Source organism: Bos indicus, chromosome 18, assembly GCF_029378745.1.
Source record: "Bos indicus isolate NIAB-ARS_2022 breed Sahiwal x Tharparkar chromosome 18, NIAB-ARS_B.indTharparkar_mat_pri_1.0, whole genome shotgun sequence".
Classification (NCBI taxonomy): Eukaryota; Metazoa; Chordata; class Mammalia; order Artiodactyla; family Bovidae; genus Bos; species Bos indicus.
The window spans coordinates 40,992,074-41,007,703 of NC_091777.1; the positions used below are offsets into that span (position 1 = coordinate 40,992,074).

At 44.0% G+C, this 15,630-nt stretch overlaps 1 protein-coding gene across 3 annotated transcripts; it reads left to right on the plus strand.

Annotated features, from left to right (window-relative positions):
* The first annotated feature begins 1,669 nt into the window (after positions 1-1,669).
* Positions 1,670-13,621, plus strand: CCNE1 (cyclin E1). 3 transcript variants are annotated; one of them, XM_019980082.2, is made up of 12 exons: positions 1,675-1,904; positions 2,372-2,420; positions 2,527-2,614; positions 2,854-2,922; positions 6,659-6,810; positions 6,930-7,065; positions 10,108-10,254; positions 10,803-10,898; positions 11,323-11,457; positions 11,567-11,678; positions 11,772-11,929; positions 12,236-13,621. In XM_019980082.2, the coding sequence occupies exons 2-12, from the start codon at positions 2,401-2,403 to the stop codon at positions 12,356-12,358; spliced, it is 1,236 nt and encodes a 411-aa protein (XP_019835641.1). In that variant the 5' UTR covers positions 1,675-1,904; positions 2,372-2,400; the 3' UTR covers positions 12,359-13,621. The 3 variants fall into 3 exon arrangements, with proteins under 3 accessions (XP_070626985.1, XP_070626984.1, XP_019835641.1); XM_070770884.1 differs by having other exon boundaries at positions 1,670-1,904; positions 11,383-11,457; positions 11,567-11,929; XM_070770883.1 differs by having other exon boundaries at positions 1,671-1,904; positions 11,567-11,929.
* The last annotated feature ends 2,009 nt before the right edge of the window (positions 13,622-15,630 follow it).

Below are 15,630 nucleotides of genomic sequence, written 5' to 3' on the forward strand. Positions count from 1 at the left end.
GAAGTAGATAGTGCCATATGTGAAATAAGACAATCATGGTATCAATGTCATAGGACTATTGAGAAGTTTAGTTGAGATAACACTTTGAAGTATTTAGGACAAAGCTGTTATTTTTGAAATGTTTGTGATACCCATTATTGTTACTACCTAAGGGCACAAGGCTGGGAATTTAGGAGCCTGGGTTCAATGCCTACCTAAGCCAATCTGAGCAAGACATTTCAGCAGCCTTGACCTCAGAGCCCTGGAAGGGCAAGAATCTGCTAGCAGGGACCTCTGAGGATGACACAAACCGTGTCCTCCAGTAAGATCCAGGCTCTAACTGCAAAAAGACAGTCATGGAGGGAGGAGGCCCAAGACTGAGACTGTAAATCAGGAAGGGTCTTGAGAGTGTTTAGGAGCCCTGTGCTATATGTATTTTCTAGAAGTTTAGTACAGTAGGTACTTTCAAGTGATGATAGTCAATACTTGTCTCCTTAGCCTGTAAAATCCACAAGGGCTTGGTCACCATGTTTTTCAAGCATTCCTTCACAAGTAAGATTGACGTGCCTCCCTTCCTCCAGGCACTATGCCAAGATCTGGGGGATACAGCAGTGAACAAGACAGACAAGGCAGGGAGAAGAGTACCAAACACGGACAAGAGACATATGGCAGCAAGTGCTGTGAAGGAGCCACAGCAGGGCAATGTGGTGGAGAGGAACTCCTGGGGAAGACCTGGAAATTCTCAGAAAAGATGTAGCTGCAAGGAACCGGAGCTAGGGACAACAAATTCCAAGGTCCCGAGATGAGAAAGGACAGAGGATGGCCAGAGGAGCTCTGATGGGAGGCAGTTGAAGGAAAGGTCTGAGAGGGGTTGAGGGTAGGTCCACGTGGAGTGGCATGGAGTGTGGATTTGATTTCACTGCCTGCTTAAGTAAATGCTTAAGGTAAAGAGGGCCGCATGGAATCCCAGCATCAAAAAGGTCTTCCGATCCTCAGGGGAAAGTCTGTGGCGAAAGGCACACATGGAAGGTAAGGTGCTAGACTATTAGCTGAATGAACACACGCACGCATGGACAGATGGATGGACGCACGTCCAGGAGTAACAGCTGTTCCACAGGCGGCCCCCGGTCTGGCGGCCTGAGGCCCTGGTTCTAGGCTCTGTGACCATGCGCTGTGACCTTGGGCACATCCCACCCTGACTCAGGGCCCGGAAACCTGCGTCTCAGGGGCGGGGGGGACGTGCAAGGAGAGACAGTGCGCGGGCGCTGCAGGCCTACGGGCTTCAGGTCTAGTGGCCCGACCCCTCAGTCGGGGACCGAAACCTCGCCGCCCGCCGTGTTTACATTCCACCAGCGCCGGCCACGCGGCTTTTTGCCGCTCCAGCGCCGCTCGGCTCCGCCCCCAGAGCCCCGCGACCCGCCCCTCCGCCGCTCTCGCGCCCGCGTCCCGCCCCGCGCGGGCTCTGCAGCTGGGGCGCACGGTCCCAGGGCCCCTCCCCTCCGGCGCGCAGGCCCTGTCACTTAGCTCCGCCCCGCGCTGGCCCCGCCCCGGGCGAGCCTGAGCGCCTGGGCGGGCCTGCGGCGCGCAGGGCGGTCCTGAGGGCGGTGGCTGGGCGGGGCCGAGCCCTCTGGCTGTCGCTGAGGGGCTCCGAGCCGGCCGGGGCGGAGCGGAGGGTGGCGGGAGGGCGCGAGGGCGGTCCGGGGGCCGGTTCCGCGCGCTGGGATTTTTAAATGTCCCGCTCTTAGCCGGGCGCAGGAGCAGCCGGCTCGGCCGCCAGCGCGGTGTAGGGGGCAGGCGCGGATCCCGCCACCGCCGCGCGCTCGGCCCGCCGCCGTCTCCCGCCTCCCGGCTTCCCGCTCGCCTCTGCCTCCTGCCTCCGGCCTCGGCTCGTGCCGCCTGCCTGCCTGCCGCGGAGACGGCTTCGGGTGAGGACCCTGCCTCGGGCTGCCGGACTGCGCGGCGGGCGAGAACTCCTGGAGCGCCCGGGTCGGGTCGGGCCGGGCCCGGGTGGGGGTGGGGCGAGGCCGGGTCGCCGGGTCCCCGGAGTCGTCAGCGCGGGGTGCCCCGGTAGGGCGACTCAGAAGCGGGCTCCGGGGAGGTGTTGAGGGGAAGACTGAGGCAGCTGGGGGTCCCGAGGGAGGCAGTGGGCCGGAGAGAGTTTCAGGGGGCGTTGAGCGCCCCCCCGCACCCTGGGTTCCGACCCGGCGTCGCGGGCCGCTGGTGGCGCCGCGGGTGACAGGCCACCCCGGGCCCATCGGCCATTTTCCCGACCGGCCCGGGAGGCTCCCGCCGCCGCCGCCCGCGCGGGAGGGGGAGGGGTGCTCGGGACAGGCCGGCGGGCCCTGGACCCCTCTGCTGCCGTCCTCACCCCACTGCCGTTTCGTGCCCCCAGGCTTGAGGTCTGATCCTGCGCCCAGCGCCATGCCGAGGGAGAAGGAGAGGTGAGTGGCCTGGCCGCTGCGGGAAAGGGGAAGGTGTGCGGTGGTGGGGGAGGGGTGGGCCGAGATTTGGGTAGACTCTTACCTCTGTGCCATCCTGGTTTTACAGGGATGCGAAGGAACCGGATACCATGAAAGAGGAAAGTGGCACCGATGTCTCTGTTCGCTCCAGGAAAAGAAAGGCAAATGTAGCCGTTGTGAGTACAAAGGAGACAGGTGGGGGAGGATACCACCCCCCCCCCCCCAATCTTACCTGGGTACCAGAATGGGTTCTGCCCATATATTTGTTGATAAGGGATCAAGGGTAGTGGGGGGAGCGTTTGGCAGAAATGGTGATCATAACCTTACTAGCTTTCTTTTTCTTCTCTGTGTCTGTGTTTTTGTCTTTGGGCTGTTTGGTGTGTTTCCTTGGGGTATGGGGGTTGTTTTATGTTAGTTTTTGCAGGATCCCGATGAAGAAATTGCCAAAATTGACAGGACTGTGAGAAGCCAGTGTGGCAGTCAGGTAGGTACATTTTCTGATTGGGTCGAAGTTGAGGCTCCGCTTGTTTGGGGTCAAATTGAGTCTCATACTTGCTTGCCTCCTGCTGAAGGCTTTTTCTCTCACTGTGGCCACAGTTCATATAACCGAGCACTGTGCCTGTCAGTGGGCACTGACCTCTGCCAGTCTTGGGATTCCAGGAAGGACTGTGTTCCTGACTGACATCCCTGAGATTACAAATATGCGCTGATGTCTGGAAGAACCAGAATGAACCTCACATAACTCAGTCCTCTCCTTTTGCCCTTGAGGAAACTGAGATTCAGTTAGAGGAGGAAAGTAACCCAGAGTCCTGTGCAAGCCAGGGGCGGAGTCTGTTCTATAGCCTAGGCTGTAGGCTAGTGAACTGTGGGAGGGCTCCTGACACAGAGCTCTTTGGGTAACTGTGATGATGGGGGTTTGTGTGTGCTCATAAGCAACTTCTCCCCCATCCACACTTGTGTTTATTTCCTCATGGTGCTTAAGGACTTCCCTTCCCTGCTCCCACTCCCTTTAGGTCATGTTTCAAACTTTTTCCCCCTTTTTGATGGTTCTTCTAGCCTCTTCAGCAATTACTTACAGTGATAACTGCTGCCTGGAGCTTGATCTGACCTCCACCAGAGTATTAGTAAGACATTCTGTGTAATGATATGTGCATCTCAACACATTTTTAAAATTGACTAGTCAGTCCATTTCTCTTGCCCCTCCTTCATGGAGTTCCCGCCATATTTCTTGCATGTTCATGGTAGCATCATAGTATCAGAAGTCCCTAGCCAAAAAAGCTTGTATTATCTCTCTGCCTCCAGAAATGGCTGGAGACTGTAGTTATGACCCCAGTAGGGGAAGCAGTCGATCTCCAAACTAACTGATTAGGCTTTCTGACGCTATAACAGATAAAAACTGAGCAGGAATAGTATTTGAGCCAAGGAAAGTGGTTCTGGTGAGGTTAGCAGTGGCAGCACATCACCTTGTAGGACAGTGAGCAACAGCCATAGCAGCTGCGCCTGGAAGAGTGAAGGTCTTCAAAGCCGTGGGACACACGGTAAAGCTGTTGTTACTGCACACAAGACCCTAGTAATTAGCATTTCTGGGGAGACTCCACTTAATATTGAACAACAGCTTGATGATCTACTTGCTGTATTAGAAGAAGAGATACTTTGTTTTAGGAAAAGAAATAAGACAGTGCATTTCAAGTTCTTTCCTTTTTTTTTTTTGTTTTCTTTTTTTCTCCCTGTAAAGACTTCAAACCAAGCAAGTTAATTTTTGTGGGTCTGTACTAAAATGAATCTCAACTTTGTGAAATTCAAGATTGGTTGTCTTCCTAGCTATGTTTTGAATTGGAATTTTTAACTGAGGCTGAGGCAAAGCTGTCCCTGTTGACTTCTTGGGGTTTTAGAGTAGTTTCAGTTCCAGAGATAACTGGAGTGGAGCCTAGGGTGCCTAAGACAGGGCTTTGGCCCTGTCCCTGGACTGCAGAGAGCTGATAGATGTGATATGTGAATAGCCATATTATTTCCCACTAGAAGGCATTTTCATGGTTCAGAGATTAATGACAACAGGTTTCTACACATTGTCTAAAGTAGATAGCTTGAAAATTACCCATCATTTATGAAGCAGTCAGTGTCATGTTATTTCTCTGTAGTTTCATGAAGCTAGAATTGTGGGGTAACAACCTTTTTGCCAATTAATTACACAGAATTTTTCTGTGGAGTTATCATGGTTCAGCCCTGTTCAATAGCCCTGAGCTACTTGTAGCCATCATGCTGAACTCTGTGATACTGCTACATCAAGACCACATGGAACCTTTGATTCTTACCTTAGGTTTTTCCCAATGAAAATAATGCTCTTTTGTCTAAAGTCTATTTAACGTATCCATTTTGTTCAATTTTTTGCGTGAGAACCAACTTGTTTATTGAAATGGAGTCCTGGAATTTCTATTAGTTACTTCTCAGAACATAATTTTCCATAAGGTAGTTTCATTCTTCATTAAAAGAGGCACAAAGAGTTAGAGGTGGTTAGAAATAATCAAAATTGGTCTCTTGCTATTATCCCCTTCCTTCCTAAAGTCAGATTGATCTCGCTCTCTTTGAGACATGGTATACATTCAAGTTAAAGAATATAGACTTCATTATTCTGCTTCCGACACTGGTCAGAGGCCAACTCTGGGGCCCATTTGTGGGCTCGTGGTTCACCTGATTTGTCTGTGTGCTGCAGGTTGGGAACTGTTACCATTTTATCTCCAAAAGTCTTCTCTCAACTATTTCAGCCATCTGGCTGTAGAGGGTGACACCCAGCTTCTGCTTTCAAAACTAGAATTCATTGTTGAGTGAATACAACGTAAAGCTGTTGTAACATGATCCTTTTGAGTCAAGGAAATGATACCAGCACATGATTCTAGAACTGGAAGAGGATGTTGCCCTTCTCCAGCAGCTGTTGGCAAGATCTGTCATGGTTAATTTGCATGCTCAATTCTGTGCATATTGGATGGAGGAGAGCTTTATCCTACTTTGCTCTTCTCAGTACCTTGAAAGTGCTCTGGCTTCCTCTGAAAGTGGCCAGTGTGCTGTGATAGCCACCCTGTCCCATATCTTCCAAGCAGCACTTGGAGAGCCCATGTTTCCATGTTCATTTACAGTCTTCTCGGTTGTCTCTTTTCCAGTCAACATTAACGATCTCTCTGCTTTAAAAAAAAATTGCCAAGAGTCTCAGAGCTTTAACAGAGCGTCCATGCTGGCAGGATTGTTAACATGCCATATCTTCAATAAATTCATTATAATTTTAAAAAACAATCATAGTTGTTTAGAGTAAGATGATAAAAAGTAGCTTTAAAAAGAAAAAACTTTAAATGGCAAAATGACATTTTCCAAATATTAAAAATTGAATTAAATATCTGGACTTTTTAAAAGAAGTATTGTTTGGGTTTTTAATGATGGTTTAGCATTTATTACTATATAAGCCTTTGGGGGTGGGTTTCAAAGGTCTTCAGGAATATCTAGGCTTTATCTCTATAGACTTTTAGTAAATCCTGTGACTCTAGCTTGATGTGGTTTTAAGTAGGCAGATACTCCTTTTTTTTCCATTTGAATTAAGGAAAATGAAAGGTCCTCATTATGTAATATATTTGGCTTGACCTGGAACCAAAGGAAGATGTCACATTTGGTGGGTTTTTATTAAATGAGGAGACTAAATATAGATGGCAATCAGTTTTATACTTGTGGTTGTGGAGTGCTTATGTAAATACTTTTATTGGAAATTCTGTCTTTCACTTTTAAGACGTTTTATTAGGTTAGTTGTACTTGTTAAAAAACCCAGGTCTTTGAATTGTGACCAAATCTCACAATACCCTTTTGGAGCCATGCTTAGTATCTTACTGAACTGCAAGTAGATTTTCTTTTTCAGTAATGTAAGAACTGTTTGCATTTTGTCTTACCCTTCCTGTGCCCTCACGCACCTCATATGAGGATGATGATATGGAGAATAAATGCTACTGACTAGTTTTCTTAGGTACTTACTGCATAGACTCCTGAGAACGTGAGAGCTTGGAGTCATTACTGTGTCTTCCATGCTATCTCCGTCTTAATTTAGGCTGGAATATTGATTTAGGCCTAGAGATTACTCTAGGTGTGTGAAGACATTTTTTTGTTTTACTGGCTGTTTTACAAATCAATGAATGTAAAAACAGCTGGTTTACATCAAACTTTTTTAACATGTCTTTATTTTACAGCCTTGGGACAGTAATAGAGCCTGTGAAAACCCCTGCTCCCTGATTCCCACACCTGACAAAGAAGAAGATGAACTTCTGTACCCACACGCTGCGTACAAGCCTCAGAGGAGCACGCCGTCGTCATCCAGAGCGTCGCCACTGCCTGTACTGAAGTAAGCTGACCACCGAGTGCCTCCTGGGTCTCTTACTCCCTGTGTGCACTTCCACTTCGCTAGTTGGATGCATACTGATGCCTGACTTTTGTGTTTTGCTTGGTTTTGTTGTTTTGTAGCTGGGCAAATAGAGAGGAAGTATGGAAAATCATGTTAAACAAGGAAAAGACATACTTGAGGGACAAGCACCTTATGCAACGGCACCCTCTTCTGCAGCCTAAAATGCGAGCAATTCTTCTGGATTGGTTAATGGAGGTAGGTTGAGCCTTCTGGTTAACTAGAAGCACTGACCGTTTCTAGATTCTTTTGTGATGTTGTAATCTCTTCATGTGTTTGATTCCATTGACACATTCTGTGTCTCTGAACTGTGGTATATATACTACAGTGGTTTAACTTTTTTGCTTATGTACTTCCTTAAAAGAATTTCTGAAGTCTGTTTATCCCTTAGATGTTTTTAAGTTGGCGTCTGAATTTTTTTCTCAAAATTTAAATAGTTGCAAAGGTTGTATTTTCCAATTAATTATAAATATTGGTATTTGATCTTTGTTAATTAAATTGCTTTTTAAGTGTACACAATAGAATGTGTAACAGCTATTTGATAGCGTACTACCAAATGTTTAAAAATATATGAACAAATTTATCTTTAACAGTCAGAAATTTTGTATTGTTTCATTTTAACTCCTTGGGACCCATTTCTCTTTCCCCACAGAAGTTTATCCAAACAAAATATATTGTTCAAATCTTCTATTGATCACACTTTCATACTTCACATTATCATACGAAAACTGATCAAATAACAAGATTATAAGTTATAGTAAATAATTGTTAAATATAAGAAGTTATGTTGTATAGGCAGTGCACCTCTTTCTGGGAGGAAGTGTGGGTGTCTCAATAGTGGTTTGATTAAGGGACATTTCTTGGATACCACTTCCCTTGTGGCTCAGATGGTAGAGAATCCTTCTGCAATGCAGGAGATCCAGGTTTGATCCTTGGGTCAGGAAGATCCCCTGGGAAAGGGAATGGGAATCCACTCAAGTGTTCTTGCCTAGAGAATCCCATGGACAAAGGAGCCTAGCGGACTACAGTCCCTGGGGTTGCAGAGTCAGATACGACTGAGTGACTAACAAACATACCTAGACACCTCTGTAAACCTTGGGTGGGTGCAAAATGAGCTTTCTTCTGTGAGTGGAAGGGTATCTTAAGCAGATCCATTTTATGAAAGTATACATGGAAGCTGTGTGGCTACGTATTCCCTGAAAACAGTGCCATGTACCTTCAGAAAGTGTGTGTTGACAGGGTATGTGTACCCTAGTTGTGCTTGTCCTAGAGTCAAATCTGCTGCCACTTAACATCTTTGTGCCTCAGTCAGGCAAGTCATTTAACTTGATTTTCTCATTGTAATGTTTTCTATTAGTATTTTCCTTACATAGTTTGTGTGGATTAGAAATAGTGCATATGAAGTACAGCTTACATGTGTGTGTGTGCATGCTAAGTCATATCCAACTCTTTGCGACCCCCTTGACTGTAGTCTGCCAAGCTCCACTGTCCATGAGATTCCAGGCAAGAATACTGGAATGAGTTGCCATTTCTCCCTCCAGGGGATCTTCCTGATCCAGGGATTGAACCCAAGTCTCCTGCACTGGCAGGCAGATTCTTTACCACTGAGCCACCTGGGAGGCCTCTTGGTAGGGAAGATCCCCTGGAGAAGAAAATGGCAGCCCACTCCAGTATACTTGAGTGGGAAATCCCATGTATAGAGGAGCCTGGCGGCCTACAGATCTCCTTTTTGGGGTCGCAAAGGAGTCAGACTTAGTGACCAAACAATAGCTTACGTAGTACGCCATGTAAGATTTACATAAAAACATCTTTTTATCATTCTTAATTTCCTTTTCTTTACTGGTCCCTGAAAATGTCAACATAGAAAATGTACAAATGTACAAATTCTTTGGCAGGCCTGCTTAAAACTATAGGCCTTACGGTTGTCTGTAGACCCACCATGGCACATAGCCCTCCTGGGCCTTTTGAAACTTTTTATAATTCCTTGAAGCATTAGATATAGTATGCTTTAATCTCTTAGGCTTCAACTCAAAAGATGTTGTGACTTAGTGGATCTGTTATATATAGTGCAATTGATGCCATTGATACTTTCTAAAGAAATGATTTCCCCTGGAAGTCAATCAAAAAAGTCATGTAATACTATTGAAAGGATAGAAAAGAATGATAACTTTTATGTCTAAAGTGGGACAAAACATGAGTCCGCAGTTCACAGGCAGTCTTATCTGCAGTGATGTTAAATTTCCCAGCCCCCAGCCCAGCCAAGAAGTATGTAGCAAAAAAAGAAGTGCTTCACAGTGTGCCTGATGGTGAGCTGGGTAAAATAGGTCTGAAAGTTTGTTCTGTAGAGAACAGAAGCTCTGGTTTCACTTCTAATCCGATTGTAGTTGTGTTATTTAATAAAGACTGACTCTAAACATGGTTCCACATGGACTTAGAAACTCTTTGGTGATTGATGGAGTTTTCTAGTAATGTTCTGTTTGTTGTTTCCGCTGGTGTCTTTCCTACTTATAACCCTGTGAAGTGTACTTATTTGGGATATACTGTTTAGGAATAGCAGTTTTAAATGCATAATCAAACATTTGATGATAGTAATGAATTGAGGTCTAATATTTCTTTGGTCCTTTTCAACTCCATCATGTGTACTATTTTTCCATATCTCACAGCAGTCCTGTGAGGTTAACAAAGCAGGACTAATTTATAATGTCTCAATTTTATAATTGGTTTTTCTAAAGGGGAGCCTAGGATAGAACCTAGGTCTCTGAGTCTTTCATTTAATGCTTTTTAATAAAGCTTTTGCCTCTTGTGATTAGATTAACAGTGTTTTAGTGTTGTGGTCTTTAAATAAACCTATGTTCCAGCTTTCAAACTTTCATACTGATGATGTTCATTGTGAAGAAATATTGTAGTTCTTTCCTCACATCATAATGAAACTTACAAAAGGGCACATATTTCTTTGAGAAAATTGTGTTTTTCCTTGAAACGCTGCTTTTACTGTACTGTGAATGTACTTCTTGCTGCAGCCTGTGAGCTTTCGCTCTTACATTCGATCACAGAACGCTTCATCCTTATCCTGAGTTCCAGTTTTTCATTGTGCGTGTGCTTAGGGATAAGCAAGGTAACCATCCTCTACGAAAAGCCAGCTTCTGTCTCTTTGGTTTTATCTTCACCAAAATCATGGCAAGTTTGTTTGTCTTTCTTTTTTTCCTCAAGTAACTATTCTAAAACTTACTATTTTTTCAGGTATGTGAAGTCTATAAACTTCACAGAGAGACATTTTACTTGGCACAGGATTTCTTTGATCGGTATATGGCAACACAACAAAATGTTGTAAAAACACTTTTACAACTTATTGGGATTTCATCTTTATTTATTGCTGCCAAACTTGAGGTAAATAATTTTCAAATTTTTTTACGTAGTACATGCTCTTCTTGAGATCCACTGGAATTAGGGGAAGGGATCAACTATTTGTCTGTATTTGTGTTTTTCTAATTTGAAGCCTTCTAAAGTTTAGCCACACATAAAAAAAGGCTAGAAATTAACCAAGAAAAGTATGAGTATATAAAATGCTTAGGTTAATTTAATTCCTTTAATCAAAAAAATTGAACTTCTCCCTAAGAGGATAGAAATTTTGGTGTGATTAGAAGGGTAGATGGGCCTAACTTTCAAACACATTACTAAAGGTATTGAAAAGGTGAAATTTTCAAAACTCTTCAGTAAGTAAAAGTTTGATTGATTGTTGAGGGGGAATGTTTCATTTCTTTCACAATTAATGCATTTTGAACCACTAGAGTAGTTCTTATATTTATCCCATCAGTGTACCCTCTCTTTCTTTTTATGTTAGCATACTAAAAAATAATTTGAGAGGTACAATATGTAAGTTTAAACTATAAGAGATAGGCATTTTGCTAGTAGTATCTTCTTTTATTTCCTTTTAGGAAATCTATCCTCCAAAGTTGCACCAGTTTGCTTATGTTACAGATGGGGCTTGTTCAGGAGATGAAATTCTCACCATGGAATTAATCATTATGAAGGTATGTTACAAGTTAATTTTTCAGTCCTTTTCAAAAATACATACATAATATCTTTTCTACATTTGGCATGAGTGCATCTGGCTAGGTGTTCTCCAGCTGGACACATTGTGGCAGGAGAAATGGCTGCATTTTGAAACTCCTTTAGAGGGGCTTCCCTGGTAGCTCAGATAGTAAAGAATCTGTCTGTAATGCAGGAGACCAGGGTTCAATCCCTGGGTCTGGAAGTTCCCCTGGAGAAGGGAATCACAACCTACTCCAGTATTCTTGGCTGAAGAATCCATGGACAGAGGATCCTGGTGGGGTACAGTCTGTGGGGACACAAAGAGTCAGACACGACTGAGCAGCTAACACTATAGAGGACCAAATGGAAGAGAAATGTCTTTTTCTTTTTTCAACCAGTGGTCTGTTTTCTGTTTTCCCATAGGCCCTTAAGTGGCATTTAAGTCCCCTGACCATTGTGTCCTGGTTGAATGTATACATGCAGGTTGCATATCTAAATGATGTTTATGAAGTGCTCCTGCCTCAGTATCCTCAGCAAATCTTCATACAGATTGCAGAGGTAAGTGGCTCTACTACCTCTGTGGGGCACCCTAACCCACCACTAGACTGAGTAACTCTAGAAGGGGTGTGTGTTGGCATGTCCCTTAGTGCTCTGTTCTTCCCCATAGCTTTTAGATCTCTGTGTCCTGGATGTCGGGTGCTTAGAATTTTCTTATGGTGTACTTGCTGCTTCCGCCTTGTATCATTTCTCTTCATCTGAACTGATGCAAAAGGTTTCAGGTATGTTGGCTTTCCAGTCCATTAACAAGATATATGAAACTTACAAACCAGTTGTTCGTCTCAAATCAAGCGTAACATGTATTTTCATTGCAGGGTATCAGTGGTGTGATATAGAGAAGTGTGTCAAGTGGATGGTTCCATTTGCCATAGTTATAAGGGAGACAGGAAGTTCAAAACTTAAGCACTTCAGGGGAGTTCCTGCTGAAGATGCACACAACATCCAGACCCATATAAACAGCTTGGATTTGCTGGTCAGTACTGTTTCTTGTTTCCCAAAGTCTTAAAACTGCCTGGGCAGCCTCTTCACTTTGCTTCATACAGGCTCCAGATAATCCTAAAAAGACTCCAGTTCTTTTTAATTCCTTGGAAAAGAAAAAATGGGATCAACAGATCCTATCTCTTAAGTATCATATAGACCCCAGGCTTTTAGATTGTTCTTTGCTATTTTTTTTTTCCTTCACTCACCTACATAGGAAAAAGCACAAAGTAAGCGAAGCCCAGAGGATATATTCTTCCATTGTAACATTTCTATTTCTTGCTTTTATTCTTATCAACAGGACAAAGCCCAAGCAAAGAAAGCCATATTATCTGAAGAAAACAGGATTTCTCCTCTCCCCACTGGAGTCCTCACCCCTCCACAGAGCAGTAAGAAGCAGAGCAGCGGGCAGGGATCAGCATGACCACTCCAGCATCCTCACCAAAGACAGCTGTGCAGAAGTGCCTGTTCCAGGTTCTCTCCTGTCGACTGCAGCAGAGACGTGCATTAGCTTTTACAGATATTTAAATGGAAGAGCATCTCTCTTCCATGACAGAAGGTTTCTGTGGATGGCATTGGACAGGGAGAAGTGTTTTTTTATTGAATGCTTAGATTTTTTTAATAAGTGGGTCAAGTACACCAGCCACCTCCAGAACACCAGTGAGTGCTCCAGATGCTGCTAAGGAGGGTGATACTTGACTTGATTGACTATTCACACAAATAACAAAGGCTTGAAGTTGAGGAGTGCCATGTTGCTGTTGGTCTCCCCATGGCTGTTCTGGGCTGAGTCGTATTAAGTGGACAGGTGGTTGTGAGTGTTGTGATATACAGCCCACCACCAGCTGTGCTGGGGGCCTCCCCTTTCCATTCTATCAGTTGACAGTGTACAATGCCTTTTATGAACTATTGTTTTTTGCAAGTGCTGCTATGTTTATCCATTTTTTAATAAAGATAAAACACTGTCTTTGAGACAGCTGGTTTTATGAACTATGTCTGATAATTTAAGTTAGGAGTCAACTTTGAATGTGGCTGTATCAAGTTCTCTTTGTTAATTAACTTCATGCTTCTCAAAACTCAAGCCTTTCAAACAAATATATTAAAAGAAAACTTTTGAAGTGAGCTTCAGGTGCCAGCCTCACAGGCCTCCCAAGGGCCCCTGAGCTAGAATGAGGCTCTGATTGGCATCTTCCAACAGTGCCCTGTGCAGTGGTGACTCCAGGTGGGCTCACTGGCTGGCTATGGTGACAGTAGTAAAGTCACATCTGCATCCAAGAGGATCCTTATGTGTGATTTCTTCCGGAGCACAGGACTATGGTCATAAAGTATCTGTGATTAGTGTTATTTAGTACTCTGTGTCCTTATCCAAAGCTTAACCTAAAGAATCTACTTGGAGAACTTGTTAATGTAGCAGCCTAAACTACTTTGAAGAAGAAAATGCAAAGTAAAATTACATGTAACTCGTAAAGTCTGTTCCCTGATCACTGATGGATTCACCAAGTGCCTTGCTAACAGAAGAGGTCACTGTCCACTTGAAGGCCCGATGTGCACAGTTCACATCACATTTTGTGGGACGTTCTCAAAGTGGTGGCCTTGTCAAGTCTTATGTTTCATTTTCTCACAGTGTTTTGGTCTATGTATGAGTTCATTAAGGGAGGGTGAATGAGCAAATAAATATCATTTATTTCAACTTGGTATTTGTTATTTTGCAAAAATCTATCTGAAGTAGAAAGAAAAACAGCCACTTTTAATCTACCACATTTATATGAAATTTGAGAGAGGTCCTACTTTTTCACATTGTGATGTCATAGTTCTGTCATTTTAATGCAGTTCTTAATAAATGCATTATAAATATACATGTAATGGCATTTAGCAAATGATACTCTTAGTTAATTATTCATCTCAGACATACTCTTGCCTTTAGTGACTTTTTAATGGTGATCATTTGTGACTCGAAAATTCCTAAAAGGGGTTAATTTACATATGACATTTTCTGTGCAAAAATATGGCACTAAATACATTTCTGTTTTATAAGTTTGAGAGCTTGGCAGATGTGAGGAAACACTGGCTCAAAAGCATGTTTGAGGTAAATACCTCATGGACTGGCGAGCCATCGTACTGCAAAGAGCGTTAGTTACTGAGTATGCTGAGATGAGGCTGCCTTACTTGTAAATTGTCAGGGTGCTGTATTTCTGGAGATCGGTATTCTTTTAAATGGCAGTGTTGCCACAGGCAGCTCTTGATAATCTGCTAATCAAGGATGAATCCCAGATGGGTAAGTGAAATCCATAGTATCCAATATTTTCTGTGACTCTGCCAGAAACTCTCTAAGCCACCAGTAAATGAAACCAAGTTTCCCCTCTTGAAGGAACTTGTTCCAGTACACACTTTGACCTCTCACTGGTTGGCTCTGTACCCATTTGCCAGATGAGATTTGTTCTGCAATTCATCTGAAACCAACTGAGGCAACGTGATATCAAACAGATAGCAGGGGTGGAAGTGGCAGCTCCAGTCACCCCTGGTGAACAAATGCTATGAGGCAAAGATGTCAGCAGGAAGGACCCAGAGAAGGGAGGGGTAACTTATCAGCCAATCATGAAGACTGATCCGGCTGTGGTAGAGCACACCACATCCTCATGTCGCACCCCAGCTCACAGAATTTACACAGCAGCCCTCACACAGCTGCTGTCAGGTCTATGGCCCCAGCGCCTAAGAAAGAACACACGGTTCTTCACGTGGTGGGTGTTGAAGGTTTTCCAAGGCCGTCTCCCAAGTGTGGAACCTGGACAGCCTGTTTCACAGAGGTCATTTTATACCAGTGGGAGAATAAGAGATGCTGAGCTTCACCTTGACTTGTTCTTGAGACCAATAACCAGTAAGCAGAGTTGTGGGTCCATTAAGACATGGAGCTTAGTGTGTGGATGCACTTCTGTGCTCCAACTCAGGCACAAAAGAGATTGAAGTTTATTTGGGCAAAACTAGGCTCTACCTCAGAGCAGGGTGGAAAGAGAAATCAAATCTGATAATGTCTAGTCATATTTATCCAACCGTGCATTTTCCTACCACATGTTTAGCATTTTGAAATTCAAATCACATTTATACCTTGGACATTGTTAGAAGACTATTTTTATCCCTGCTGTAATCATCTAATTTGCTGATTACAGGTCTCAAATTGCCACAGAGAACTCAATTTTTGAAAGAATTGTCCTGTTTGATCAAATATGTTATTCAAGCAATGCAGTCATTTGTTCCACAAGGTTACCTGCCAGGCAGAGCTAACCAGGAGTAATAGCATTAGAAGCCTATACTTAAAATCAAGCATTAGCTAATCTGCCTGTGACAATAGAGTCTTAAATATAATTTGTGGCAGATACTTTAGTTCCTGCAATGACAGACAATTGCATTTTGTATTCAGTGAGCATAGATTTTTTCCTACCTCATCCCAATTTCAAATTTAACTTCAGAAGACTCTAATGTGCTCAGTTTCACAAGCTAACAGGTACTATTTCCCAAGAGCCTCAGACAAGAGGGCAATGCTGTCCTTTATTCAATGAACACTCTCTGCCCTCTCAAATAATTTTCCTGATCAATGCCAATTCCAAAAATTGGTGTAGCATCTGAGTGTCTAATGCTGGCTTCCCTGGCACGACACAGTGAGCTGGCCTCCCGTGGGAGCCCCTGCTGTGTGCTAGGCTGTAC